General features: G+C 38.6%; 1 protein-coding gene across 14 annotated transcripts in view; it reads right to left on the minus strand.

Annotated features, from left to right (window-relative positions):
• dlg3 (discs, large homolog 3 (Drosophila)) overlaps nt 1-27433 on the minus strand; it is a 75238-nt gene that overhangs the window by 10827 nt on the left and 36978 nt on the right. For 6 of the 14 annotated variants that reach the window (XM_043257164.1, XM_043257172.1, XM_043257167.1 and 3 more), the window contains 11 exons: nt 21717-21770; nt 21264-21314; nt 19652-19776; nt 18695-18864; nt 18276-18412; nt 16697-16841; nt 15230-15404; nt 14105-14251; nt 6895-7051; nt 5786-5888; nt 877-991 (listed from right to left, as the gene is read on the minus strand). In XM_043257164.1, coding sequence (XP_043113099.1) covers nt 877-991; nt 5786-5888; nt 6895-7051; nt 14105-14251; nt 15230-15404; nt 16697-16841; nt 18276-18412; nt 18695-18864; nt 19652-19776; nt 21264-21314; nt 21717-21770 — 1379 coding nt within the window. The remainder of the gene's footprint in view (nt 1-876; nt 992-5785; nt 5889-6894; nt 7052-14104; nt 14252-15229; nt 15405-16696; nt 16842-18275; nt 18413-18694; nt 18865-19651; nt 19777-21263; nt 21315-21716; nt 21771-27433) is intronic. The other 8 variants (XM_043257171.1, XM_043257176.1, XM_043257175.1 and 5 more) reach the window with 5 other exon arrangements.

Genomic DNA, 27433 nt, shown 5'->3' on the forward strand with positions numbered 1-27433 from the left:
CGTCAGTCATTGGTGAGGTAACAAAAATGTTTACATATGATATGAGGTGTAACTAACACTGTGTTGTGGAGGATGATCAGATATTTCTTTAGATTTTATTACTAATTTGTGTTTCCATTGCTCAAAACAGCGTGCTTAGCAAGCTATGGAAAAACTAGCAGCAAGGCAACAGACAAGATAGATCCTGAGTGACAACGTTACACACAGACACAGACACACAGTTGTCTAAACGTGGAGAGAATTCCGGACCAAGAACAATTTGTCATCATGTTGCGCCGTTCCAGGCTCAGGTGGAAACACAACCAAAACCGTACCTAACAGTTCTTAGAACCATTCAGCCCAATAGTGGGAAAGTGGCTACTGTAATCTTGGATTAATTTTCTTCCCACTGCCATATCCAGAAATACTGGTTATAATCCCCTGAACTCTAAACTCTAAACAGTTAGCACTTCCCTTCATTTTGTCTGACTGGATAAGTATAGAATACTTAATATGAAGTTGTAAACACGGTTAAAAATATTTAGAGTAGAATTATCGAATCAAAAATCTCAATACCAATACCAGAAATACCAATAATATCAAAGCATTGTAGGATATCTTTGTACAACAAAAATTATTTCAGTTCTTCTCAAAGCACTGTTGATGACAAAGATGTATAACTGAGCACTTTTTAACAATAAATGGTGCCTCGTTAGTATGAAATAAACTGATACTCAACTGCTGAAAACATGCCTTGATTATTTTAACTAGAACTTTACTTGTACCGTTTCAATTATATAAAGACTCCTCTGATAGAAAAATAACTATTTTAAATATTGAGGTATCTATCAAATATCAGTAGAACTGAATAACAGAATTCAAGGATGAAGAGGATACCTGACGTAGAGGGAGCGTTTCTCACTGGTGCGGAGGGAGCCAGAGCCAGAGCTCATGCTGCTGTTCATCATCTGCTCCCTCAAGTCGTGGATCTTGGACTCAAAACGACTGTATTCTGGAAAGAGACAAGGTGCACAATCCGTCAGCAACACCTATATTTACAGTGATATTCCGGGCTTTGCTCCAGGTTTTATGAGTGGAGGTGCTTGTAGCGCAGGGCAGAGAAGGAAAGCTCAGCAGCTTATTGAGAACTGATTAATGACCTGGAGAACAGATGGATATTAATCATGTATCTGCATGAGCTATACGCTAATATCTGCTGCCAGATAATTAATTATGCATATTAATTAAGCAGAACATGCACTATTCAGTATAAAGGAATGAAAGCCTCCAACAAACGTCGGGACCATAATAATTTTTCACAGTGAACAAGGCTCTCGTTTTAGAGAGCAGCACTGAAGCATGATGGCCGATTGTTCGGCTGACTTTTAATTAAACGTGTACACCTCTGCTGCAGTGTGGTCGAGCAACTCACAAGCTTAGCAACCAAATTACACATTGAAATGCACGAGCAAACAAGGATAACACGGAAAGACTATTGTTTTTTTTAAGCACTGGGATTTACCTTATAGGTCCAATACAGATCATCCATAAAAACTTTTAACCCATTTTTAACCCACTCCATAACCTTGTATCCAAGGATCAAAAGTCTACCTTCCAAAAATTCCGAAAACAGAACCTGAGGCAGGAATTCCAACTCCTATGAGAATATGAGAACTTAAACTCATAACCGCAGTAACTCCAAGTCTAAAGCTCAACGCAAAGCCGAAACTTGGACTTCACTGTCAGCAGAAACTGCGCCTGCAGGGAGCTCTTCTGTAAACGCCCTGTCTATCACAAACGGGTTAACAACATGCTGGAATGACACGGCAAGGTAAAGTAACCTGACACCACCTATCTGTAACCAGGGTAACACCCCAGCAGAGAGGTGGAAGGAAATGGCTTGACAAACTTCTTGAAAGAAAAAAAAAACCAAAACAAAAACAGAAGCTAAATGTATTGCATTAAAGAGAACCTTGTTTGAAATACAAAGCTTAGTATTCCAATTAGACACCAATAACTTCAATTCCACTACGCTCATCTAATAAAGAATGAGGCAGAAAGTAAATTCACCCCACTGGTCAGACACTCTACGGGTAATACAACACACATACGACAGACGACACAGACAGCTAGGTCCTGTCAGCCTGTTAGACACACAGTTCACAACATTCAAAGGCTAATGCTAAAGCGTCTTCGTTAAGTGTGACCCATCGTCACAAAATCTGGGGAGAATCGGGGCCAGCTCTGCCTCACACTCACATGGCCTCACTTGCCTTCATTATGAGCAGGGCTTTTATTTTTGGGGAGTGGGGATTGGCTGCAGGCTGCTTCTTTGTCATTGCGGTTATATAATATTTGCAGCCATGTGCTTTCAACGTGAAAGCATGTATAGGGACTAGGTTATGATTATTACAGGCATGCAAGTTAGTACCACAAACAGATTTCCTTTACCGAGTTCTGATTATTTTATATGACTTCTGAATAAGCAATGTGTAACATCTCACTATTCCATGCGAAAAGGCATTTTAGTGTAATGATGTAGAGTGTGAAAAAAATGCATATTCATTTTGTGATTTGCTAAAGACTAGATTTACCAGTGTCATTTAATTATTGGCTTTTTAAGATAAGTGAGCATTAAATGGCTGCTGTAATTGTTTCACACAACTTAAGTGCCTTTTTTGCTTTAAGTTTTTAATCCTTATTCTGGTGTCCAGATTCTTTAATGTTTTTAGATATAAATGCTCTCTTTAAGCTATAGGCTAAGTGCTACTTTGCAAATGAACTTGATTGCTCTTAAGGTTCCATTGCATTATTATGTATTGATTGGATAAAAATTAAATCTGAAGTAGTGACGATTTTGTTTTTGTGTATCGCTACATACATTCAAATTAAATTAATTATCGAAAAGAAACCTACTTATTGTCAAGGTCAAAAAAACTTTTACATTTGCAATAAGTTTGCAATCAGATCAATAAAATGAAATTTAAAATTTCCATTTAATGGTTTAAAATATACAAGGTGTCATTTATTTACATAATGTGGAATGGAAGGCCAAATGAGAAAATGTGTTGTGAATGTTTGTCCCTGCTAGAAACAAATGCTTCACAGTTCAAGTTCAATCACTTTCCCCTAAGTTAATGTATGACAAGAGAAGTTCAAATTTTAACAGAAGCCAGTCTACAAATAGACTCTGTCCCTTTCTTACACACACTCAAGTAAGAAGCCATAATGTCTCTCATAGTGCTGGTTCCCACCTAATTCAATGAGCTATTCTGGCACAAATTAATGTGTCACTTCTATTTCTATGTAGACGTAAGAGCCCTTGGGAGGGAGAGGCAGGCCATTTATACTCCAGGAGCGTCTGACTAAGGAGGAATATGGGGGAGAGCGTGCCGAAACAGATAACTTACGCGGCAACATTCCTGTCATTGCTCACATAGACAACAGATAATGAACTATGCACCGACATACTAAATATTAGTTACAGTGGCTATTAATGCACTTAAAATTTTGTCAAGGACCATAATTGATTTCCTATCTTCTGTGCCGGTTAAATCAATCCACGTTCTCTGATTAGTGTTTACAGCTAGTTAACACAATCTTCGACAAATTGTATAATTGGTTTAGAGACATTATTTGAAAGTGTTAAATCATAATAGGAAGCAGCAACATATTTAACATAAATAAGATAAACAATATTACAGAGTTTAGCCTTGTGGTTTCCACTGAGCTTCAAAATGACAGTAAATGTTTAGCATTTTTAGGTTAAGTGACTTCCTGAATGGGCCCTTCCCTGCACCTGTCCTCCTGATCTCTGCAGGAAGCTCCATATAATAACGCTTTGAACAAATATGAAGAAGAAACGTCAGGCCTCCAAGTCGAAGAGCAAATATGCCGGATCACTCTGACAAGAACTGAAGCTCAGGTTCAAAGGTGAACTACCCTACTGTTCTCACTGCAAGTACCATATTGCTTATGACAATACAGAATGACTTGCCGCTGCCTTTCGCCGTGTTCGGGGTTTGAATAAAACATTTCTCGCGAAATCCTCGCGCGAACAGTTTACCTGTGTCGCGCAGCAACGCAAACCTTCGCGGACCAAACATATTAGGCTAGAAACAAACTTCATGACGTCAGCCCAACGGCCGAGCAACTTCATAAGTTGCTTTCGTGACTTATATTAATCTTTAAACGCGCTACACTGCGCTGAACATGTAACTCGAGACAACAGAAATCCATTGTGAACACAAACAGCGACGCTTTCCCTTTTCAGCCCAGCATATTGGAGCACATACAGCAACTCAACTGCCGGATTTCATAGCGTGTAATAAATTCATACTGCGTTTTCCATACTTTACATAAATATTTCCTGAAAATACTCTATGAATAGAAGTTGAGGCGATCTTACCCGGCGGCGGCTAAAGCGCTGTGTTCAGCTCAACTTCTCGTTGTCCAGCTCACTCCAAAAACATTTTAGGTAATATAAAAACGAATCAAAGGATAACCAAGCGTGTGCCGCATCGGCGAGGGAAGGAAAACGACGTTTTCTTAAGTTTCGAAAAGACACGAAAGGTAAATAAATAGTAAAGAGTTTAATGAAAATGTTTCGGTCTGTCCTGCTTCGCTCCTCCCATCCCAACAGCGGCACCTTCTTCTTTAAAACAGAGTCTCATTCGCGCTCGAGACGCGGGATTTCAATCCGTCCCGCTCACGCGACCAGCGCGCGCTTATTCCATATCTCCAGTCAGAGAGACTCCCTTGTGATCCAGCAAATGAAACCTAACCCTGCGCCGAAAATACGCTTACAAACTGTAAAGCCAGGCTCTTCCTTCACCCTGTAGTTTTTAGTCCATTTAGTTCTTTCCCCCCTCTTTTTTTCTCTCAGGTTGGTCCCTCCCACTTCTGGCACAGTTTCCTCCCAGTACTTTCATTCAAGCGAGAGAACTAGTGTTGGGAAGTCCGAATCATTTCCGTGAATCGGTTCTTTTGATCAGATTATATCTCAAAGAATGATTCTTTTACGAATTTATTCTTATCAAGCCACACACAGGCACATCTTCTATTAGTTTAGTTAAAAGCAAATAATACTTTTACGCAAACTACAAAATCCAATCTGTTGCAGCCGTGAATTATCTTTTAAAAAAAGTATTATTGAAATATTATTTGTTGCAATGAATTACTTATTGTGAACCAGTTCAAATTATTTTTCAAAAAGATTCGACTCAATTTTCGATTCATTCCAGTGAATTCCAAGGAACTTCAACGGAGTCACGCTGTTTCCATGCGTAGTTCTGGATAAAGCTTTATTATTGAACACTTCATAGAGCAGAGTATGTCAGACAAAAATCTGCCCCCTTAATTCTACAAAAGCCAGCCAATCACCAGTCACTGAATGTCCTCATTTGCAAATATGGATTCTTTCTAATAAAACTAGGCGAGGCTAAGTAGTTCACCTTTCTTAAAGGGACATGCACTAGTATGCCGCTGTAATAGAGTGGTTACAGAAGCAGGCAAGACACAACAGGCACACTTGGGTGTGTGAAGAAAGTGAGAGTGGTTTGGGGTCTTGATGCAAAAAAATCACATAATATTTCTAAGCACAAAGGTGATCTTTTCTTAGAATCACACTTTAAATTATGTATTGCTCTTAAATGAATCATTGCATATTTAAAACCCTATAAAAGCTAACTTGCATGCATCAGCTCAAATCTCTTGTCGTTGTTAATCTCATGCATTGTCCTCTAGGGAGCTCAGTTTCTTTTGCAGTGACAAACATCATGAATACAGACTGAAAGAACCACTCTACCTTCTGGTCTGTACTGGGCAATGATGGTCACCGTCTGTCCAGCCCTCTTCAGTGCAGCAGCAGCCTGCTCATGGGTAGCATTGCGCAGGTTTACACCATTCACCTGGGACAATACCATGGTAACAGATTAAAACAACAACCCCCACACACCACACACTCACGCAAATCACATGATTCAATGCCAGGTCTACTTCATACCAATTTAAAGAGCAGATTGCATTAAGAATCATGAAAAAATCATTTTTCTTTCCATATGATATACACTAAAGAATATATATGTTTGGGCTCAGTATGATTCTTTAAAGAAATTAATACTTTTATTCACCAAGGATGCATTATAGATTGAAAGGGGGAGTAAATCAATAAAGTTCTTTCTCTTTATCAAATAGTCCTGAAAAAATTAGGTTTCCACAAAAATATTAAGCAACACAACTGTTGAAAACATATACATATACATATATACATAAACATAATAACAAATAGTTCTTACACAGCAAATCAGCATATTAGAATGATTTCTGAAGGATCATATGACACTGAATACTTTGCAATCACAGGTATAATTTAATTTGATAAAATACGTGACCCTGGACCACAAAACCAATCATAAGTAGCACAGGTATTTGTAGCAATAGCCCACAATACATTGTATGGGTCAAAATGATTAAATTAAAATTAATTTACAAAAATATTTTATGCCAAAAATCATTATATTAAGTAAAGATATTTAGTAAATTTACTTCTAAATATATCAAAACATAATTTTTGATAAGTAACATGCATTGCTAATGACTTAATCTGTACAACTTTAAAAGTGATTAAATTAAAATACATTCAAATTAAAAAAGGTTTTTTAAATTTTCACGATGTTTCTATTTTTACTTTATGTTTGGTTAAATAAATGCTGGTGAACATATGACAATGGAAGCTTATTTCCACCATTGGATAAAAATAAATTAGTCAGAAAGTCAGAATTGAAAGATAAAATATTCCAATTACCATTTACATTTTTTTATTCCAAGGAGGAAAATGGCTTCCATATAAGACACATCTTGTAATTTTAATGGTGTCCATCTGTTTGAACGTGAGTGTCACAGACAGTTACTGACCGACAGGATGCGGTCTCCTCTCCTCAGCTCTCCACTCAGGTCAGCTGGCCCACCTGCCAAGATGAAAGACACGAAGATGCCCTCTCCATCCTCGCCGCCCACAATGTTGAATCCCAAACCTGTGGAACCCTTGTGCAGCAGGATCTTCCGCGGCTCCCTGCCAAGCAGACGACAGAGTCAGAGATCAAGATGGACTCGGATCACCACAGCAGCAAGGAGAGGACGAAAGACAGACATGTATGTGCAGTAAAAAAAGCACATTTTGAAGTTTGAGAGTTTTGAGACATGTTTCAAAAAAGCTTCAATCATCCCAGACTGCAGCAAGAAGGAACGAGAATTCGGAGGGCAAAGGAACAATAATAATGTTTCAGTCTAGCCAGAAGGTAAATTATTATTTAGCATTTGTTTTTTTCCTCCTGTCGTTTACAGAGAGCGGAAATCGAGATGAACAGATTCATGAGAGCACACAACGCTCTAGTCACGACTAGAGGAGACTTGCAAACTTTCATCCACAACAAAGCTAAACAGCAAGCGCTCCAGATTTGTTCCAGAAATGAGCGCTAACACATACACACCGATAACTAACACACTTTCTCACTCGCGTTCACACGTCGAGCTCATCCCTGCCTCGTGCAGGACCGCTGTACTGTTTTAGCAGCCGTGATTCATCTGCATTCCAGACTGCCCAGATCTGGCACACCAGCAAGATTTGACTACATTCGTCAAAAAACCTTTCCGTAGGCACTGCAGAATAACACAGGAAAAAGCGGTTCCCTGAAATGCAACACACATCCACGTTTGTATTGACAGCTCCCAGCTTTCAGCAGTGCAGTACGCATGTTTCTCATTAGAATTCTCCACTACCACAAGACTCTGCTGGCTCTCGACATGAGCCATTCCACCTCCATCGCCCATGGTACAGCTTTATGATGCTGAAAACAGCACTTTTATGTGAGCGGATAAATTATGCTTTTAGGAAGTGTTTTCATTGAAACATACATAGTGAACATACAAAATGAATGTGGTGTACTGGAATGTGAATTAATTTACTAAGAACCTTATGTCCATAAATTTAATGAAGGTGGTAAACAGATTTTAATCACCTTTTTTTTTTTGACCTCACTTTATTACATGCATGACACACTGTAAAACCAATGCCTGCATAACAGCTCCCTGCCTTCTGCCTCTCTGATGGATCTCTTGTACACAACGTTATTTTTTGAATTCCTCTCTTTTGTAGTCTTATCCCTGTTGTAAGATGGCAAATTGAAAATATTCTCACACACATATGATGTACATCTTTGATTGATTTACTGGAAATACGGCAGCGAGAATGAATTTCGTTTGGTTACCCGGTTTTGATACTTTACAAACATTATAATTAAACCTGTTGAAACCCTGAAGAAATACCAGACAGGGTTGTGAATAATTTAAAACTGAAAATGTTCTTCCTTGGAGTTCAAGGAATTGAATTTCCACAGAAAACCGAAATAAAATGAAGATGAATTTAAATGCAATTGGCAATGGGTTCTGGGAAATGAAATGTTGTACCACCCTGCTTCTACCGTCAGGCATACAAACCTTCAAATCTTTTTTCAAGAAAGCTCTGTCAAGTCAATATTCAAAGTGTGTTTCATAAACATTAAATAATAATCAGAAGTAATAAATGAAACTGATTTTATGTTAACTGAGTTAATTAAAGGCAATTATTATTAATGTCTAGATCAAACACTTATTAAATCGAGTAATAAATGTTTGCACTAAATTAACTGAACATATGCTTTTATTAAAAGCGATGGGAGGTTAGTACTGAGAATTTATTAAAAAACATTCCTTTTATATCAAAGCAAATAAAGAAATGAACAGCAAATACGTTGCAATTGCAAAGCTGTACAATTCACAGCTTCCTGGTGCACAACAAGATAAAGCAGTTATCAGATGCAAACAGTCGCTCAGTCAAACCACTGCCTGGACCTACTGTACCTGTTCATGAGGGTGATGCTTGTCCGGCGTCGGCGCTCTACATTAGACTTTACCATTGGCAGGGAAGATGAGATGTTAACAGTGAACATGGTGCCTGCCGCTAGCTACCCGGCAGGGTTATGAAGAAAATATTCCCAGGACTTTGTATCTCGGTCTAGACCAGCGGTGAAGTGCCGCATGTTTATATGTGTGCTTTCTCTAAGTGTAGGGGGAGTGATGGGAAACAGCACCACATCGGCTGTCACGCTGTCACCCCTGCAGCAACAGGGTAAGACTTAACTCTTACCAAGCCACATTAACATAATTTCACCGTCCAACACAAAAACACATCCCTGTTTGTGAAGTTATTGATCAGGAATTGATTGGATAATGAGTAGCCTACTCCTACATTAGCATTAGCGGTAACAAAAATCTAAGAAGCTATTATTTTGGTTAACATTATGCAATAGTCCATGTGGCCTAAGTGATGCCAGTGTACAAGAAAAGTCGCTTCAGAGAAGAGAGGAAGTTTTTCTCTCCAGTAAACATTCTATTTTTTGTGTATATTATCTATCTCATCCACCTAATTTTGCAATGTGGAGGGTAACCTATTGTCTGTGAAAGAACATTAAAACCTGCTGTTTTTGCATTTGACTTTAAATACTTTAAATTAGAATAAAGAAATACCTGTTTGCAACACCAAGCAGCATAACTAAAAATAACTAAAATCAATTACAGAAGCCGTAAATATCACAACTGACCACGTCTCTTTTTATGGATAGGGCAGATATTTGTAGAGCATTTATTTACTTCTCCAATAATCTCAATAGCATATGTGACACCCCCTAACCATCACCACCACCACCCCAACTTTGTGGCACAGGATGAAATTTCCTAACCTCACTGAAGGATGACCACAAGGCTCAGAGGTTTACAGGGTTGCAATGCCCCAGTGCAGTCTGTCTGCTTCTCTTTCCGCTCTAAGTAATTGGCTCTGGTTGGGTGATTAATGGTGGACACAGTGGATTGTGTTCTCCGGAAACACGCAGAGACATAATTCTCCCTGGAAAACATGTTCTCTTTGGCAGGATCACAGACTCATGGCTTTCATGGCCGCTATGGGCTGTTCTCTCTTCCTTTTTCTCTGCGTTTTCAAAGCTCTGGGTAAAAACCACAGATCTCTTCCTCAGAGCACACTACTTCAGTCCCATTTGACTTCATGCCAAGAGACATTCAAGATATTTCCAGCCTCTCCAAGCAGCTAAGAATAAACCAAGCGTGTCAACAGTTTACAATCAGGTGCGTCACTGAGTAAAGCTGCCAAAAAGTACCCCTGTTCAATCATACTGAATCATACGCCTGTTATTTGCACAGTATAAACTAATCCTAATGACAATAGCTTGACGCTCGTAGTGTTGCTTTATTGACAATGATGTTATAAAGATTTAGATTCTGAATTGTCAATGGTACTAAGAAGCAGAAGTTTGTATTTACTTAACTATATGTTTGCTCCAGCAGTGGAAACCATTTGTGGAAACCATGCCATTTCCACCTGGATTTATAGCTTACTTCCACATTGAGGAAAAAATTGTGGATATTTCTGTTGTAGAGAGATTACATGAATAAGTGCACGGTTGCTCTCCTTCGTGAAACTTAATGATTGTTCCCATGATGCCCTGCTTCACAAACTGTCAAAATCTGACTTAACGATTCTTGAATACTTATTAGTTACATATTTAAATATACAAATAATACATAGTCACAAGATAAAGCTTAATTTTATGTATACCATACATCTATTATTGTTTGCAATATAAACCAAACCCAGATAAACTGCAATACACATCTTAAAATCTACAGCTGCTACATCATGACTATGCTCTAGGTAACTAATAAAGGTTACTAACTTTACCTCCCCAATGAAAAGCACTTTCCATTTTTTTCTTTCCTAAAATTCCCAAACTGTATATATATATTCGTCTTCCTTCTTTAGTCATAAAATACATCAAATCTAACCAAGTGATGTAATGCACTGAATGGAAAAACAACTCTATGAGTCATACAAGGAAGCCATTTCTGAAAACCGTAATCAAACATGGTCAGAAATGGCCAGAACTATTTGAAATTTGAGATAGTGTGTTTATACACATCTCTACGTCTAGCTGGCTTTGTGAGCGTCTCTAAATGCATGTCTGTCATTTGTGAACATTAGTGTGTGAGCAGATTGTCATTAGCCTGTTCGACTGGCGGCATGGCCGATTGTGTTCTGCAATCCGAATGGTGGGTGGGAGATCTCCCCCAAATCTCCATAATGTATTCAGCTGGTAGAAAAGCCAAGAGGCCCTTAGCGTGTACTGGGTCAGATGGAGGGATCTAAATGTGTCCGTGACCGCCATGCTAGTGTGGGGGAAGCACAGATGGGCAGAGGGCCTATCTGAGTCTCTCCTGTGACTCAGTCATGTATACACACACACACACACACACAGGCAGAATCCTCCAGGAGTGAACTGACACTGTACACCAACACAAAGTATATATGCCTGTAAACAACTTTTATTAGACCTCCAGGGTGATTGTGATAAGGTTCAGACTTACTTTGACAGCTTACTTTGGGACAGTAAAAAGCAAAGAGGGATAATAGAACACTATTTATGTACTTTGGTAGGCGTAAACCTGTGTAGGTTTAAATATTGTGTTTCATACTGTATGTGTGTGTGTGTATGTGTATGTTTGGGCTGCATGTCAAAGGGAGTGTGTGTTCATGTCAGCACATTATGACAGACTGTCTAAGTGTATCTGTGTGTGTGATGGGCATTGGCAGAGCACCCTGTGCGTGTGTGTGTGTGTGTGTGAGTATGTGTGTTTGTGGCCTGCTTTCCCCCCATTCAAATGAATCATGACAGCTTCAGGAATGTGCGCCACTATTCATTTGTAGTCTGACTGCAGAATCAGCCTCTCACTTCCCAATACATTTATGGTAAGAGCAGGCCCTACTGTTTATATTTACATAACTGCAACAGAAGCCAAATATTCTTGTGTTGGAAGGTTCCATGAGTGTGTATTTATGTGTTTGGAGAATAATGAATCTTTTGTGACTTCTTCAGTCACACCTATACGGTAATGTTATTATACACGCTGATGATAAACATACAAACATACACGTGCAGAGGACAGACACACACACACACACACATCCTTATGGAAGAATAGCTCTGCAGATAAACAAGTATCATTCATATTGCGTTGAATGTCGTTCTAGTTTTTTAAGCACATTTCTATGCACTTAGATTCTGCTAGTGACCTCTTGGTCAAAAAAAAGCATAGCGTCTCTGATGGTCTCTGTACAACTCTAGAATTTCAATGTAAGCATTTGGGTTCTACCAGCCTAAACTGTAGGTTTATCTGCTAATAGTGCATACTTTTCAATAAGCTGGATGATCTGTGGTATCAACAAGTGAGTTGTTGACAAGTTATGTGCTACAGGTTAATGTTAGATGATTATTTGAATGATTAGCCTGGTATATTGTAGAATATGTACTACAGTACAGTATGTATTTAAGGATTGAATGACAAGCACTGACACATAGTGGTACGTAAAGTGGATGATACCCATCCCAGACAGCCAGTCACAGTACATCACTCAGACTAAGACTGCTTCAGAGAGCACATACAAAACACCAGGACATTATATGGGCTGGTAAAGGAGGACGGCTTAGATTCACATAGTGTCTCGGATTATACATATGTACAAAATGGGCAGGGTATGAATCAGGGGAATTTTGGGAGCATTGAATGCTTTGTTGACTTGTCAAATAAAGTCAAAACAAAAGGCTGCAGGGTTCTTAAGTATCTTTTTTTAAAATATATATATATTTCTATATGTATGTGTAAAATAGTTATATTTTCCTAGAAAGAAAAAAATAGTGGGCTATTTGAGAGCTTTAGTTTGAGATCAGTATTTACTTTTTTACTCTTATGAATAAAATGTCTTTAAGATCCTATGATAGGAGCAGCAAGAGACTATTTACTTTAGGTTGGGCAAGATTAAAGGAACAGCCTAGAAAAGCTAAAAAAGCTTAAAAAAAGGAAAATTCTGTCATCATTTACTCGCATGTATGACTTTCACCTGTTTTTCATAGTGACATAAGTCATACAGGCTTGAAACGACATGAGGGTGAGGAAATGATGACAGAAATTTCATCTTTGAATACAATCTCTTGAAACTATCCCTTTAAACCTGATCTGTCTGTGTTCCAAAAGTACCCCCCTAATTAATTTGCATACTAAGAATGTGACAGACACGGTTAAACTGGAGAAAAAAAGTTGAAAGCCTCATTCATTTGTGACTCTTTCGATTCTAAAGGTGCTTAAGTCTTTTTACACCAAAACAAACATCAGGTGAGAAAATTTGGTGCAATAAAAATTTTAAATTGAATGAATGTTAATGTATCTGTTCAGACCACCATCAACATTTGCATGTCATCAATGCGACTGATTTTATTTACAGAAAGGTGATCTCATTTTCATCTCACAGTGAATTAAACTGGCCACCCGATTTTTTCTGTAATTTGTGCATGAGTTCATTTGAAAAGTGACATCTGAATGAGGGTTCCCACACTTTTTGAATTAGTTTTCATGATTATTTTTAACTTATTTCAAGGAAATGTTGATTATTTTATAAACTCTACTCATAATTCCTAGCTAGTCTTTCAGAGCCAAGGTGTTAAAAAAAGACTTGTTGTCAAAAAAATTCCCCTGATATTTCCATTCTTTTTTTTCAGGACTGAAGAAGTGAAAGACCATGAGTGAATAGATGAATTCATGTACAGTTTCATAGCGCATTGTGTCCCAGAATAACCAAAGTTTTTCCTTTTTTCTAAATGTGCCACCTACTGTTACAATGTAATTCTGCTTTTGTATTTAACCCATCCACAGTCCTTTACGCATTGGTCTGAACTAACATATCGTATTCAGAAATTGGACCTAGATTTTTTTGGCAAATGTTCGTGTTGGTTAGAACAGGTCTTAAGGATTTTAATACTATGAGCTAACAACGTGCTCCATCTCCTCCACACTGTACGTGACTCGAGGCAGGGAGCCATTGCGCCTCAAGGCCTTACCTGTGTCGCGCTGCAGGTTTGCACTGAGGTAGGGGAAGGAGGGTGTCCGTGCGCAGCGGGGGGCAACTTTCAGGTTCACTAGACTAAGCTAAGCTAAGCCAGGCAGAGCGAGAAGCAGTGGTTAGTACCTGCCGGTGTACGGGACCAGGCTTTGACACAGAGCAGGCGGGGCGGGGCTGCAGCCCACGTCCCCAGACCCCCTGCTGCACAGATGGGGGGAGGGAGGGCTGGTGTCCCCATGAGGTTTGTGGATGGCACTGTAAATGGGCTCGGCCCTATTGGGGGTACAGAAATCACACAGTAAATGGGGCGCTTTCAGACACACAGAGACAGCAGACACAGAGACATACTGTATGAAGACACATACGGCACACACATGCACACAGACGGAGACAAACACACACATGCAGAAGTGAGGATGCATTCAGCTGGATGGCAAGAGAAGGACGAGTCAGCTCTGGGGCCCGGGCTGACTCATAGGCTCCAGAGAGTCCATGCTCGGAGAGGTGAAACCCATCTCACGTCCAGGCAACAGTGGCCGTGACTTCAAAACATTTGACCCCATGCCAGAAGCATCTCTTATATCCAGAGTGTTTGTTTGCCGTGTTGGGATTCGTGTTGGAGACTTTATACACCCAGTCATGTTTCGTTAAAGCAATGTTCACAAACACACCACCACAGAGAGGCATTACACACCTCGTAGACGTTCTTCAGCCCACACTCGACACCTACTTAAAATCATTTTTATTTGTTCTATCTTTGCCCAGTTACATCAGAAAATGTGAACAGTATCGCCAAAAAGAAATTAAACGACTAAAGCTGAAGAACTGTAGCACAGATTGTGGGAAAACAATGTTCTTTTCTAATCCAATATATAGCTATATATATATATGTATGGACATGCAAGTGTTGTTTTTTTCTGATTTGTGCATGAGTGCATTTAAAAAGTGACTTTTGAGTGAGCGACAGGGTTCCCACATATTTTGACCAATACTGTACACTTCTGGTCCGTTTCCAAGAGAATTTGGTTTACAATTGATTTTGTCACAATTTCTCACACATAAAATATTTTAGAGCAAAAGTATTTCTTAAAAAAAACTACATTAGCTGTAAAAATGTCCTTTTGCCGGACTTTCCAGGCCTACAAATGTTGAAATTCCTTGATATTTCTGAGTTTTCCATGGCCGTGGGAACCCTGGAGTGAAGAAGTGAGTGATTGTGAGTGATTAAATGAGTAAATCCATGACTCTGACCTGGTGAAGTCCTCCTCCCCCAGCATGTGGCGTGGGACTGGGGAGTACCTTGAAGGGGTGACCTGGGGCGGCGGGTACACTGGTTTAGGCTCCATGCCTCCCATGTAGGCCATGCTGGAGTTGTGTCCGACGTGGTTGTCCACCATGGTGGGGAAGGCTGGAGGGAGGCCGAGACCAGTAAAGAGAAAAAAAGGCAGATGATTTAACCATGTAGTTACTGAGGACTACATCATCTCTAGGATGTGGTTGGGGCTGTAGATGTGTGTATGTCTGCAATACGTAGTTTCATTGTAAAAGTTAATGCACAACTTAAAAATCTAACTAAAATTCTACTAAAGAATGTAGCATTCAAAATGAATTTATAATGCCTAAGTAAGGTTTTTGGACATTATGAGAATAAATTCATTTAGATTTTGATGATAGATAAAGGACAACATTATGAACTACAAAACATTAAACTTTAAAAATATTTTTATAGATGCAATACAAATATAATATAATATAATAAGAAACTTGGGTCAAATTTGATCCAGTTTTCAGGTATCACAATGGTTATACACTCCTGAAAGTGCATATAAAAATAAGATCTTTGATCAAAATAACAGCATTTATTTGAAACGGAAATCTTTTGTAGCAATATTGTAAATGTTACAGTACATGTTTACTTTCACTTTTGATCAATTTAATGTGTCCTTGCTGAAAAAAAGCATTCATTAAATAACCCTTTTGAACCGTAGCGCATGTCCTTTATTATCAAAAGAGAAAATCATTATTGCTTGCTTTCAGTTATAATTTTAGGTTACTTTAATGCACTTATGTCCAAAAAGGATTCATGCTGATGTTGGCCATAATTCCACTTTGTGCTCTGGAGAGCAATTTACTACATGTAAATTCCTGGATTAAACCATCACGAATACTGCATAAGGAACAATATCATTGGTTTACTTTTATTCAGAGACTTTCATTAAGAGATTGGCTCATCTTGTCTTTTCAACTGAGCAAAATATATAAAATATTGTAATTAAAATACAGTTTCGTGGCCAATAAGAGATATTCAGCTACCATTGGCAGGTGTAGGAAAAAGTTAATTTTGGCCGCTGTGTGCATTTGTGCAGGTGGATTGTGTGAAAGCCTCGTCTCTCAGTGGGAGGGAGGGATCAGTGCTGTGATGGGAGCAGCAGTGCAGTGTGTGTGGGTGTCTGAAAACAGCGCCCACTGCTACACCACAGTACTGTTACAAAACTCCACAGCACTCACAGGCACTGCACCACTTTCACGCTTTCATTACAGGGTTAAAGATAAAAGCAGATAGGGATGCAGGTTACATTTGAATCGACATAACCACCAAGTCCCTTTCACGTTCATCAATGCAGTAAAAAAAAGTCATGTGCCAGAGCTTTGAAATGGACAGATTTTAAACTCGTAAGGGCATAAGGTGGATGGAGATCAGCAAAAGAAGGTACGTACTGCTAGAGTAGTCTGGTGGGGCGTACATGTCGTTGAGATGTACTGGTCCCGGCTTGGCCACTTTCAGATAGACCATGTCTGAAGTGTTCTTCAGGGCGGCCACAGCCTCCTCATGACGCACATCCTGAAGTATAATGTTATTCACCTGCGAAGGCAGACACACACACACACACACGCATGTTACATCGGCTGGTCTCTGAAGCGTGACTCAGAATGTTCACGACAGCACATTTGAAGATGTGGGAAGGAAGCGACTGGAGAGGAGGCCGGATGGCCCCACACTCGGCGACGACGCTCCATTCTCCGGCTCTCAGTCGTCCGGTCACAAAAGGAAGGACGAGAAGGAGGGGAAGCTGGAAAGGCATAGTGCTTTTTCCTTTGTAGGGGCACCTACACAGTACACACTACAAAAAGCGGAGTGTTTGATGGGTAAAAATGTGTCTGATTTAATCTGAGTGTTGAGAGGGAGGTCTGTTTGAAATTGTACTGAATTGGATTCACAACCGTCTGGCTATCCAAATTCTCACTAGTCAACAGACATCAACAGAATTGTTAACTTTTGTTTGTGTTATATAATTATACTGCAGCGAGAGACTGAGAGAGAGATAAGAGAGATAATACATAAAGCAAATTATAACATTAAATGATTACAAATGTGATCATTTATAAGACATTGCATTCCTTTTTTTATTTATTCTAAAAAAAATGGCTAAACTGAATGCAAAAAAGATTAACCAACATGATGCACAACATAATATGGTGATATATATAAATTGGACATAACATATATAATATTGTTATTTATTCTATTTAGTAAAGCGAGTGTTTTACCATCCCTAGAAGGCTTCCCCCTCCCTTTCAGTTTCCCTCATAAAGAAACAACATGATGTAAACTTACAATTCAGAAACTTTAAACCGAACACCTAAGAAGTAGCTAAATTCGTTGTAAATTCCAACTCAATAATTAATAGGAAGATAATACATACATTTTAAATTATGTCCAAATTTCAGAACTTAAATTCTTGTCATGCACCTTCTCCAATCAAATTGACGGATAAAATAGTATCTGATAGTAAAATAGTATCATTATCTGATGCAGCATCAGCTCTATTTTGCTAATGGACTACTTAAGACGTAATAAAAATTTGACCAACTCTAGGCATTCTGTTCAGAAATTCTTCGACTGAATTAAAACTATAATTTTCAAGAAAAGAAAGGGACGTAATGGCCCTCTTTGCAGTTATGGCAGCCATGATTGATGCGTAGCCTTTTAATTGTGACATTTATGACCATGTCAAAGCCTGCTCAGTCCCTGGCACTTGCGTGCCATGCAAGTGTTTCTCTTTATCACAGCTGTGTCCTTGTTTGAGTTTGCGCTCAGCTTCACATCAATCACACTGTGGCCCATAAACCTTCACACATGAGATATATCATCTATAATACGACATAATAGCCTACAACAGTGTCTGCGTTCATTGAAGCATAAACTAATTCACTGAAAAAAAAAAAAGGCTTGCAAAGAAATGCAATGTGTTATATAGTGAAGTACACAGATGCACGTGTGCAGGTGAAATCTTACAGCCAGTAGGCGATCGCCTGTCTGCAGACGTCCATCTTTCTGTGCCGCCCCACCTTCGATGATCTTTGTGATGTAGATACTGTTGTCGCCTGGGATATGTTGGTTGCCTATACCGCCAGCAATACTGAAGCCAAGACCTTAAGTGAATGGAATGGAGTTACATTTTTAACCAGGAAATCAGTTGAAGTCAACATGACATGGCACTCATAACCCAATTTATTTTCTTAATGTTGCATACTTTCAAGAGAAACAAGCAATTTAGTAAGAAAAATATAATGAAAAATGTGCACATTAAGAAATAAAAGGGGTCGATCTGTGTTCAGAATTAGTTTAAAATATTCAGAACTGCTTTAATAGGGACACCGCACATAAGACCACCTGTCTCAAATGCGTTGTTTTGCACAATTAGCTCCTCTAACCTTTTGGCCCTTTGAGTAGGTTGACCTCCAAAATGGTCTCAGGAGGAGCCTGTCTTCTGCGTACCAGCAACCTGACCACTGGGCCGGCCTCCTTCAAAGCCTCTACTGCTTTGCTGTGCACAACCTCCGACACGTCCACATCATTCACCCGCAGAACACAGTCATTTACCCTGAGTCACAAGAAGGATAAAGCAATGTAATGGATATATACAAAAAAACATAGTTAGCTGCCTTGCGGCCTATATCGGCTGCTTCCTTCTATGACAACATCCTAACTGCCAACTGTCTTTGAACCTCCTAAGTGAACAATACAAAAACTCTCAACATACGTTGCAGTTACACTGACAAAATTCTATGTCATTGTCAATAGTGTAGTGATGTATTAAAGCCATATACACAAAAGTCACTTTCAAACCGAGCAGAATTCTTTTGGTCAACCTGCCATAATCACTTGAAAACTTGAACATGTAGGGAAATGGTTCTGGAAATTCAAAACGAGATTCACAAAATACTTGAAGCTCTTTGAAACTTCTCCAAGAAACTGTAAAATTGATAGCAACTCCATAAGCAACAAATAGAGCTGGGAACTCAATTTCATTTTCAATAGTTTGGCATTAACATGTTGTCAAGATGACATTGTTAGTTAGCTGCTAAGCTGATACACTAATAGGAAAAAAAAAATAGGAAAACAACATTTTTAATTACAAATATATTTTTTTGATATTTCACTATTGACTTTTCCTTTGCCATATCAACCATATTTGCCTCTGCAAGGTTGAATCCGATGCAGCTTAAGAATTTGGTCAAACTATGCAGGACCATTAAGATGTCTAAATTTTTAAATAGCCAATAAATGGGGAGTCCTACAATGCTTTAAAATACTGCCTATGTGAGCAGCTCTGTAGGTTTGGTAAAATGCACAAAGAAATATTAGATCCTGAGAGAAGTATCACTCACCCTAGTCTCCCATCCATGGCGGCAGCACCTCCTGGGATAATCTTGGTGATGAAGATTCCTGGGTCATCAGGAATGTGTGGATTATCCACACCTCCAGCAATACTGAACCCGAGGCCAGAGTTGCCCTATTGATGACACGCACAAGTAGTTTATTATAGATGAGGAAATGCAGAGTTTTCATAAAGATTTTGTAAAAAGTTTGCATCCGCTTTTCGGAAGGCACCTGGCTCTCAACACTTTGTAAACACTATCTAGGCATGCACAGTTTTCTGCTGCTAAATATAGGAATTTGTGGTGCACATTTCAAGAATCCAAAAATCGTATCCGTTTCCGCCTATTTCCTCCCTCCGTACTTCATCACTTCTTACACTGCTGTTTTCATTCTAGTGCCAAAAAGCTGAGACAGGCTGGTCTGTCTGACAGTCACATCTCAAAAGACAGGCCCTAAAGCAGACAGCTGAGAAAAGACTTCACTTTATTATTTTCTATAATTAATGAGCAACGGTCGCAGCAAATTAGTACAGAGTGGAGCTAAGACATCCCAGTGTGCCTTTCCTGCTCCAGAGCCACTGCGAGAGCTCCCACTAAAGAAGCGAACACACCCACGGACCTTTTAACGTGTGAGATCTTAACATAGTTTATTTAGGCCTCAGCATGCAGAAATGGCACTTAGAGAACAGCCCTGCAATTATGCTGAAAGCTCAGAGATGCACCCAAATCCAACATCCACTGCTGTTTAATGAATGGCCTGTGCAGACGGATTTAGATTCATTTGCATTGAACAAACTTCAAGTATGAAAAGATCTAGCAATGTTAAAACCTTGCTAGCTCCTAATATAATACTTCTTAAAAAGCATTTCGATAAGAACAGCACCTGTACACGATGAACTGCAGGGTGCATTTTCTATACTCTTAAGTAGACCAAAAATGTCAAAATGCAGTTCTTAAAATTATTATCCTAATAAAACAAGAAACAAAATCACAAAGGAACTTAATCATGACACGTCTAAACATGTCTTTCATTTCATTTGCAAAGGTTTTCACTAATTTCAATACATAATACATTTGACTATCATTTAATCCAACTATTATTTAACCATACTAATTTTAATGGTTCATCTACAGAGAATTAGGTATATCTACAGATTTTCCAAATGGGATGATCTTTATATGTGTTTCTAAGGTATTGACAGCTGTTTTTAACTCCAAGTATTGACAGAAAGCCTCATTTTAGCATCACATCTTCGTGATCACACCTTTCAAATAAATATTGAATGTTACATGTATTATGGATTTTATGTCACTTTAGTTGTCATGAGTGATCATTACAATACTTTAACATTTTTCAGTCAGCAGGACCAGCCTTTGCTACTGGAAAAAACAATACCGAAAGATAATTTCGCAGATCATCATTTCCAATGCAAATGTTTTGTGGTAAAACTAGTGTTTTGAAAATGCATCAAATTACACTGCTTAAAGTTCAATTTCAGGCATTAGTTCAACATTTACTGCCATCTAGTGTCCAGGTCCCCATAGGTATCAATAGTTGGGGGGATAATATTGGCAAATTGGACTAAAAAGGACATGTATGAAATAGCTGAATGATATTTACCCTTTCCAAAATGATTTCTTCATACTTGTACATGCCATCACTCCCATTCACCTGTAATAAACAAAAGAAAAACAACAGACTCATAAACAGAGTCATTAGACATGATGTAATGGCAACAAACTATACGCAAGAAGGTCACAGCTATAATTAATTATGTAAAAGCAGAAACGCTATAAACTCAGCACAATAAAAATGAGTGGTATGAATCACATACAAGGCATAGGGCCGATAAACAGTCAAAGACAACTCATTATAAGGGTTAAATAATAATTGCACTCGGCATTAAAGCTACAATACACATCTGCTGTCGTTTAATCTGTGCATATTTTTATTGTTATTATCTCATGTACAATGGGGAAGGTTTGGCCGGGTTGGGGGGGATAATTCCACGTGGCAGGCAGTCAGGCAGGCAGGCGCTACTGGAGGTGCTGAGAGCATGAAGCAGATACTTACATAAGGGCCTGCATCCAGTGAGTCTGCGTTCACAATGATGGGGGGAGGGTTTGCCTGTGAGATGAAGAGATGCACATTACCTCAGTGTGTGAGGCTGGTGGCTCACACGTATGCACACACACACACACACACACACACACACACACACACACACACGCACGCGCGCTGTCATGAGGAGACAGTAAATGCATGCCATGGGAACAGTGGGTCTCAACAGAGCATGGTACATCATCACCATGATGTGACGCTTCAGGGGGAAGAGTGAGGACAGGACTGGAGGTGTGAAGATTACAGACGGCCTGTGGTCTGCCGTTGAAAGAGAACTGCAGTTGAGCCGAGGAGAGACAGTATTATGTGTGTTATTGCCCTCCGGCTAGTTAAATTTTTCATGTTTAAGCAATATCGCATAAATATCAGCACGGCTGTGATTATATATTTTTTTTTACTTTTTTTAAGAAAGGATGCATTAAATGGATTCAAAGTGACAGTAAAGGCATTTATAATGTTACAGCCAATTTCAACCTCACATAAACGCTATTCTTTTGAACGTTCTATTTAAAGAATCCTTAAAAAATATTAGTCCCACTTCATATTAAGTGGTCATACCTTCTATGTACTTACATTTAAATGAATACTTTAGTACAATGCACTTATTGTGTACATACATGTTTTAAATTGTACTTATATTTGAAAAAACTGCATTTATTTACATCTGTAATTCATTTCTGTAATTACACTTATAATGTATTCTAAATATTAAAACATTAACTGTTTTCCATATTGATTATAATATGTCTTAAGTATCAAATTGAAGTAGCAACTGCTTTGACGTCACAGAAAAAAAGTTTAAAATTGTAATAATACTTTTTAATTAAATAAATGCAGCAAAGGTGACTTTACTACATTTGTTAACATTTTAGTTTTAGTATTTTTTGATCTTGTAATGAATATATTTCCTTTCAGAGTGTGGATTTCCTTTCAAACCCCAAAAATTTTCAGTGTAACACAAAAGGAGAAATTCTGAGTCTTTTTTTCATAATGAAATTACATACATTCAGAAGGGGCTGTCAAGCTCTAAAAATGTTTACAATACCAAAAAAGCATGCACCATCACTGTAGTGCATTTGACTCACATGCTATATTTCAAATCATACTATAGTTTTGTTTAAGGAAAAAGACCAGCACTTAAGAACTTTTGGGAGTTTGACAGTCACCATCTACATTCCCGTACACAAGAGCACCTCAAACATTCTGCAGAATAATCTTATTTTGTGTTACACAAAAGAAAGAAAATGTCTTTTTGGCAACTCATTTCTTTAATATATAACAAAGAAGTGGGAATGTACAAATTCATGTCCTCCTCTCATTTTAGGTTTTGTCCATAGAATAGTCCATGCTCTTAACAAACCATATGGATGAACTGATGGAGTGAACCAAATGACATTCATGGCCTTCCACATGCAAACCTTGTTGTATTTGTGAGTACTGATCTGATTGATCTGTAGTGAGGTGATGCTGACAGGGCCGCCGAGTGACTAGTAGAGAGAAGATGGCCACTACCTCTCCACCCCCTTTTAGCATTTAAGGAGCGAAGCACTAGATTATCACTTCAGTTCATACTAAATCCCATACATCTCTTGTAATCAAGCCACACACATTGCCTTCCAGTAAAAAAACCTTGTAAATGACCTTTCTTAGTAGAGTTTCTATAATCCACATAACTCATCACATGAAATAACACACACTTCTAAGATCACTTTTGACTGCCGAATGTACATTGCATGCACAGATGTTTTTAATGGTCCGAATTTTGAACGTGTAAATGTGTAGAACCACTGCAGACAGCTTTATATAACGTTCAGCTATAGTCCACAGATATTTACCCCCCTTACTTTCTCTCTGGTTGTCGCATCAGCTGCGTCTGATTGCGATTCGGCTGCAGACCCTGAATAATTTCTGCACCTCTCTAAGCCAGTAAAGACCTGAAAAGACCATTTGAGCTACAAGAACATATTCTAAAAGCGTTTCCTACGTCACCATCTCTATTTTCACCTGACACTTCCTTCCTCGTGACAGGTTTTCACAGGTGCAGACAGCACTCAGGTACAGCTAGCTCTCTAGCGTGAGAGGTTAGCGCAGCACCAGCTCCATCTAGACTCTGAACACTGGGTAAAGAGCTGCTCTTAAAGTCTAGAAGAATCTCATTGGTGAGCAAACGCATTATTATAAAGTTTCTGCTTTATGTGCACGAGCATCAGCCACCATTTTGTATTAAAACTATAGGAAATCAACAGTGAAGTAATAAGTAATGTGATTTACATATTGAGTGCTGACTGATTATAGTATATTTTGTACTTACTGTACACAAAAAACAATGTACTCTGCCAGAGTGTATGATTTTCATCAAAGTAAAGTAATTTTATACTAAATGTTTTTTGTGTTTTCACTTGACGGAAATTACATTTCAGATGTAGAGACTTGTTGCTTTTTCAGGTTTAGCACAGAAACAGAAACGCTTGACATTTTCTTCAAAATACCTAGTTTTGCGTTCACAGAAGACAAGAAGAAAGTCAACCTGTTGATTCAGTCTTGAAACAACATAGACTACAATTCAAAATTTCAGGTTGGTATGTTTTTCAAAAATGCTTCATGCTCACCAAGACTGCATTCATATGATAAGAAATACAGTAAAAACAGTAATAAAAACAAATAATATGATATTATTACACTTTAAAAAACATATTTTTAAATACATTTTTTAAATGTGTTCCTATGAAGTCAAAGCAGAATTTTTGAACATGTACATGAAAATTCTAATATGATAATTTGATACTTGATAAGCATTTCTTATCTTATTATTATTATTATTATTGAATACAGCTGCGGTGGAAAATATTTTTATGGAAATTCTCAAACCTTTTATTTCAGTATTCTTTGACCAATAGAAAATACAAGAACTGTCAAACATCAGAAATATTTGCTGTCACCTTCCATCAATTTCATACATTTTTGCTTAGTAAAAGTATCAATTGTCCATTCTTAAAATCTCAGATGTAGATATGTGGGCTAATAAAACTTCACTCTACTTCACGCTATACACATCTTTCCAATCATCATCAACTCAAAGTCTGCCTCACACTAAGCCGTATATAAGTCCAGGCTTCTCACTATTTGCTATTGCTAATTGGCTTAACAGTTTCAAAAACAGACATGAGAACCCTTTGACAAAAATAGACACAACTGTTGAAAAACTGTGTGCACTAACACCTGAGTGCATCAGCCTATGCGCAAATCGTAATCGTAAGCGTAAACCGAAAGCAAAATTACAATAATAAAAAGAACTAACTCACTTTATCTTCTGCACTGTGTTTTCAGTCAGACATCATTTTGATATGTTTGTGAAAAGGCTTCTGTGACAAGTGAATTGTATACGCCCCCTTGTATAGTTGCAAAAGAGCAAAGTATAAGTGCAAAATGTTCGCACAATGCCTCTGTACACCATGTAAGAACATCTTGGACAATAAATTATACTTATACGCCGCCGCAAATTGGCACGTTCGAGCACAGAGGCGCCACAGACAAGGCCGATGCGTTTTAAAATCAGTTCCCTCCTCTTCTCTCATCTACAGATATATTCCAGCACGGAGAAAGTGATTCAAGGAAACAGGTGAATATACAGCCTGCCATACAGTACCATTAACTCTCCAGATGCTAATTAAGCATGAAATGTGTTGCGGTAATAACACAACAGACCTCCTACGCAATCGGCCTCTTAAACCCATCAGAAAAAAAGCCATCGTCATGGTCTAAGGGATATGGGCAGTAATCTCTATGTTTCTATCATACAACACAAGCAAACGAGATAAAGGAGGATGATAATCTCAGACACAGTAATCCGGGATGCTGCCGCTGTCTTTGGAGGAGCCTGTAAATGAATGTGCAGCGGTATCACTGAGCTATGTGACAGCGATACATGACCTGAAGTGTCCATGTCCTGAAGAGAGGCTTATACCATCACTGCTCATAACTCTGTGTCCCAGATTAAAAAACTGAGGGATGACGGAGAGGTGAGGTGGTGGAGTCACACAGGGGCGTCACCAGCCCTGGGCTTTCCGGGGTAAAGTCATACCGATTTTTTTTTGAGCTTCTAATCTTTTTTCACTCTACCAACTGCTGCTGTCCATTTTTGTGAAGTGAGATGTTCAAAAGCAACATGCAGCCCAGTGCTGTGTACACACAATGGTTATTCTGTATTTAAAAAAGCACAACTATGAGAAGCGTGATGGAGCAGCGGCAGTGACAGTCTCTTAATGCTCTGAGCAGACCGGGTCTGAAGGTTCAGCTGAGCCAGCCAAATCGCTGTGACAGGGCCAGGTGAGCAAGTGGTGCCACAGCTGGCTGAGACTAGCCACAGCTAATCATACAGCTAACATTCACCTCAAAGTTCAGAAAGAAAGTTCTGTCATCGTTTACTCACCCTCATGTTGTTCTAAACCTATATGAGGTTCAGGACACCAAAGAAGGCGCTTTGATTAATGTTTCAATTATTTTGTGCGTTCAATTAATGTTCAAAACATAACAATCATTGAAACATTTTTCAAATGATCTTCTTTTATGTCCAAAGCAGAAAAAGCTGCAAGTACATAACACTCACAATTTTTTCAATCCAGTCAATTACAGGTGGTTAGAATCCTGCCCTGTAGTAAATTTCTCTCATTAATATCTTGTTTCACTCTGAAATATGTCCAATTACAGAAATAAAATGGGTTGCAAACCTCATTAGGTATATGAATAAACATTTAGCCAAAACATTCCACTTAAAAGGGCTCCTTTACATATTAAAGGGGCAGGTTCTGTCATGTAATACTCTTCATCCCCATATGGTTTCAAAACTGAAGTAGATATTGTTAAATAAATATGAGATATCTTGAATATATATATTAGCAAATTACAGACACACACACACACAAGCACACACATATATATAGTCCACACGAAACAAGCCATTGTGGTAACAAAAGTATCTTTCTTCCAAATATTTGTGTGTGTGTGTGTGTGTGTTTGTTCCACAGAAGAAAGAAACTCATACAGGTTTGGAACAACATGAGGGTTAGTAAATGATAACAGAATTTAGATTTTTGGGTGATCTAGGCCTTTAATTTGACATTTTCAGTGGAGATGCCCCTGGACAACAATCCAGACTGATTCCAGATGTTTACAAATGCTTGCAGTCACATAAGACTGGCTGGAGAGAGGTGAGAATACAAAACCAGTGAGAAGAAAGACTGACAAACAGCACAAGGCTGGAGGGTGTCCAGATGTGGCTGAAGGGAAAGACTAAAGGGTACGAGAGGGATTAGACAAATCTGGATTAGATTACAATAAATCCCTTAATTTCCTTTTAATTCAAAGTCTAATCATTAAAGGCTGTTTTTTATCAGCCAGCTGTCACTGCACCGTTATCTCCAGCTGCAACACACACACACACACACACACACAAACTTAGACGCACATCGTGTCTGAACATCCAAGTACTGTAAACACAATTTGACTTTTATCATCTACTTATTCAAATTCTGTCTTTGGTTTTCTCACACTGGCTTCTTGTCTTTCTCTTAACAAACCTCTGTAACATCTACAGAACTGCTGTCAAATTGTAATAACTCCATGTGTGTCCACTGATGGCTCATCTGCCAGATCTGTCTCCATCTGTTGCA

The sequence above is a fragment of the Puntigrus tetrazona genome, chromosome 14 (genome assembly GCF_018831695.1).
Source record: "Puntigrus tetrazona isolate hp1 chromosome 14, ASM1883169v1, whole genome shotgun sequence".
Taxonomy (NCBI): Eukaryota; Metazoa; Chordata; class Actinopteri; order Cypriniformes; family Cyprinidae; genus Puntigrus; species Puntigrus tetrazona.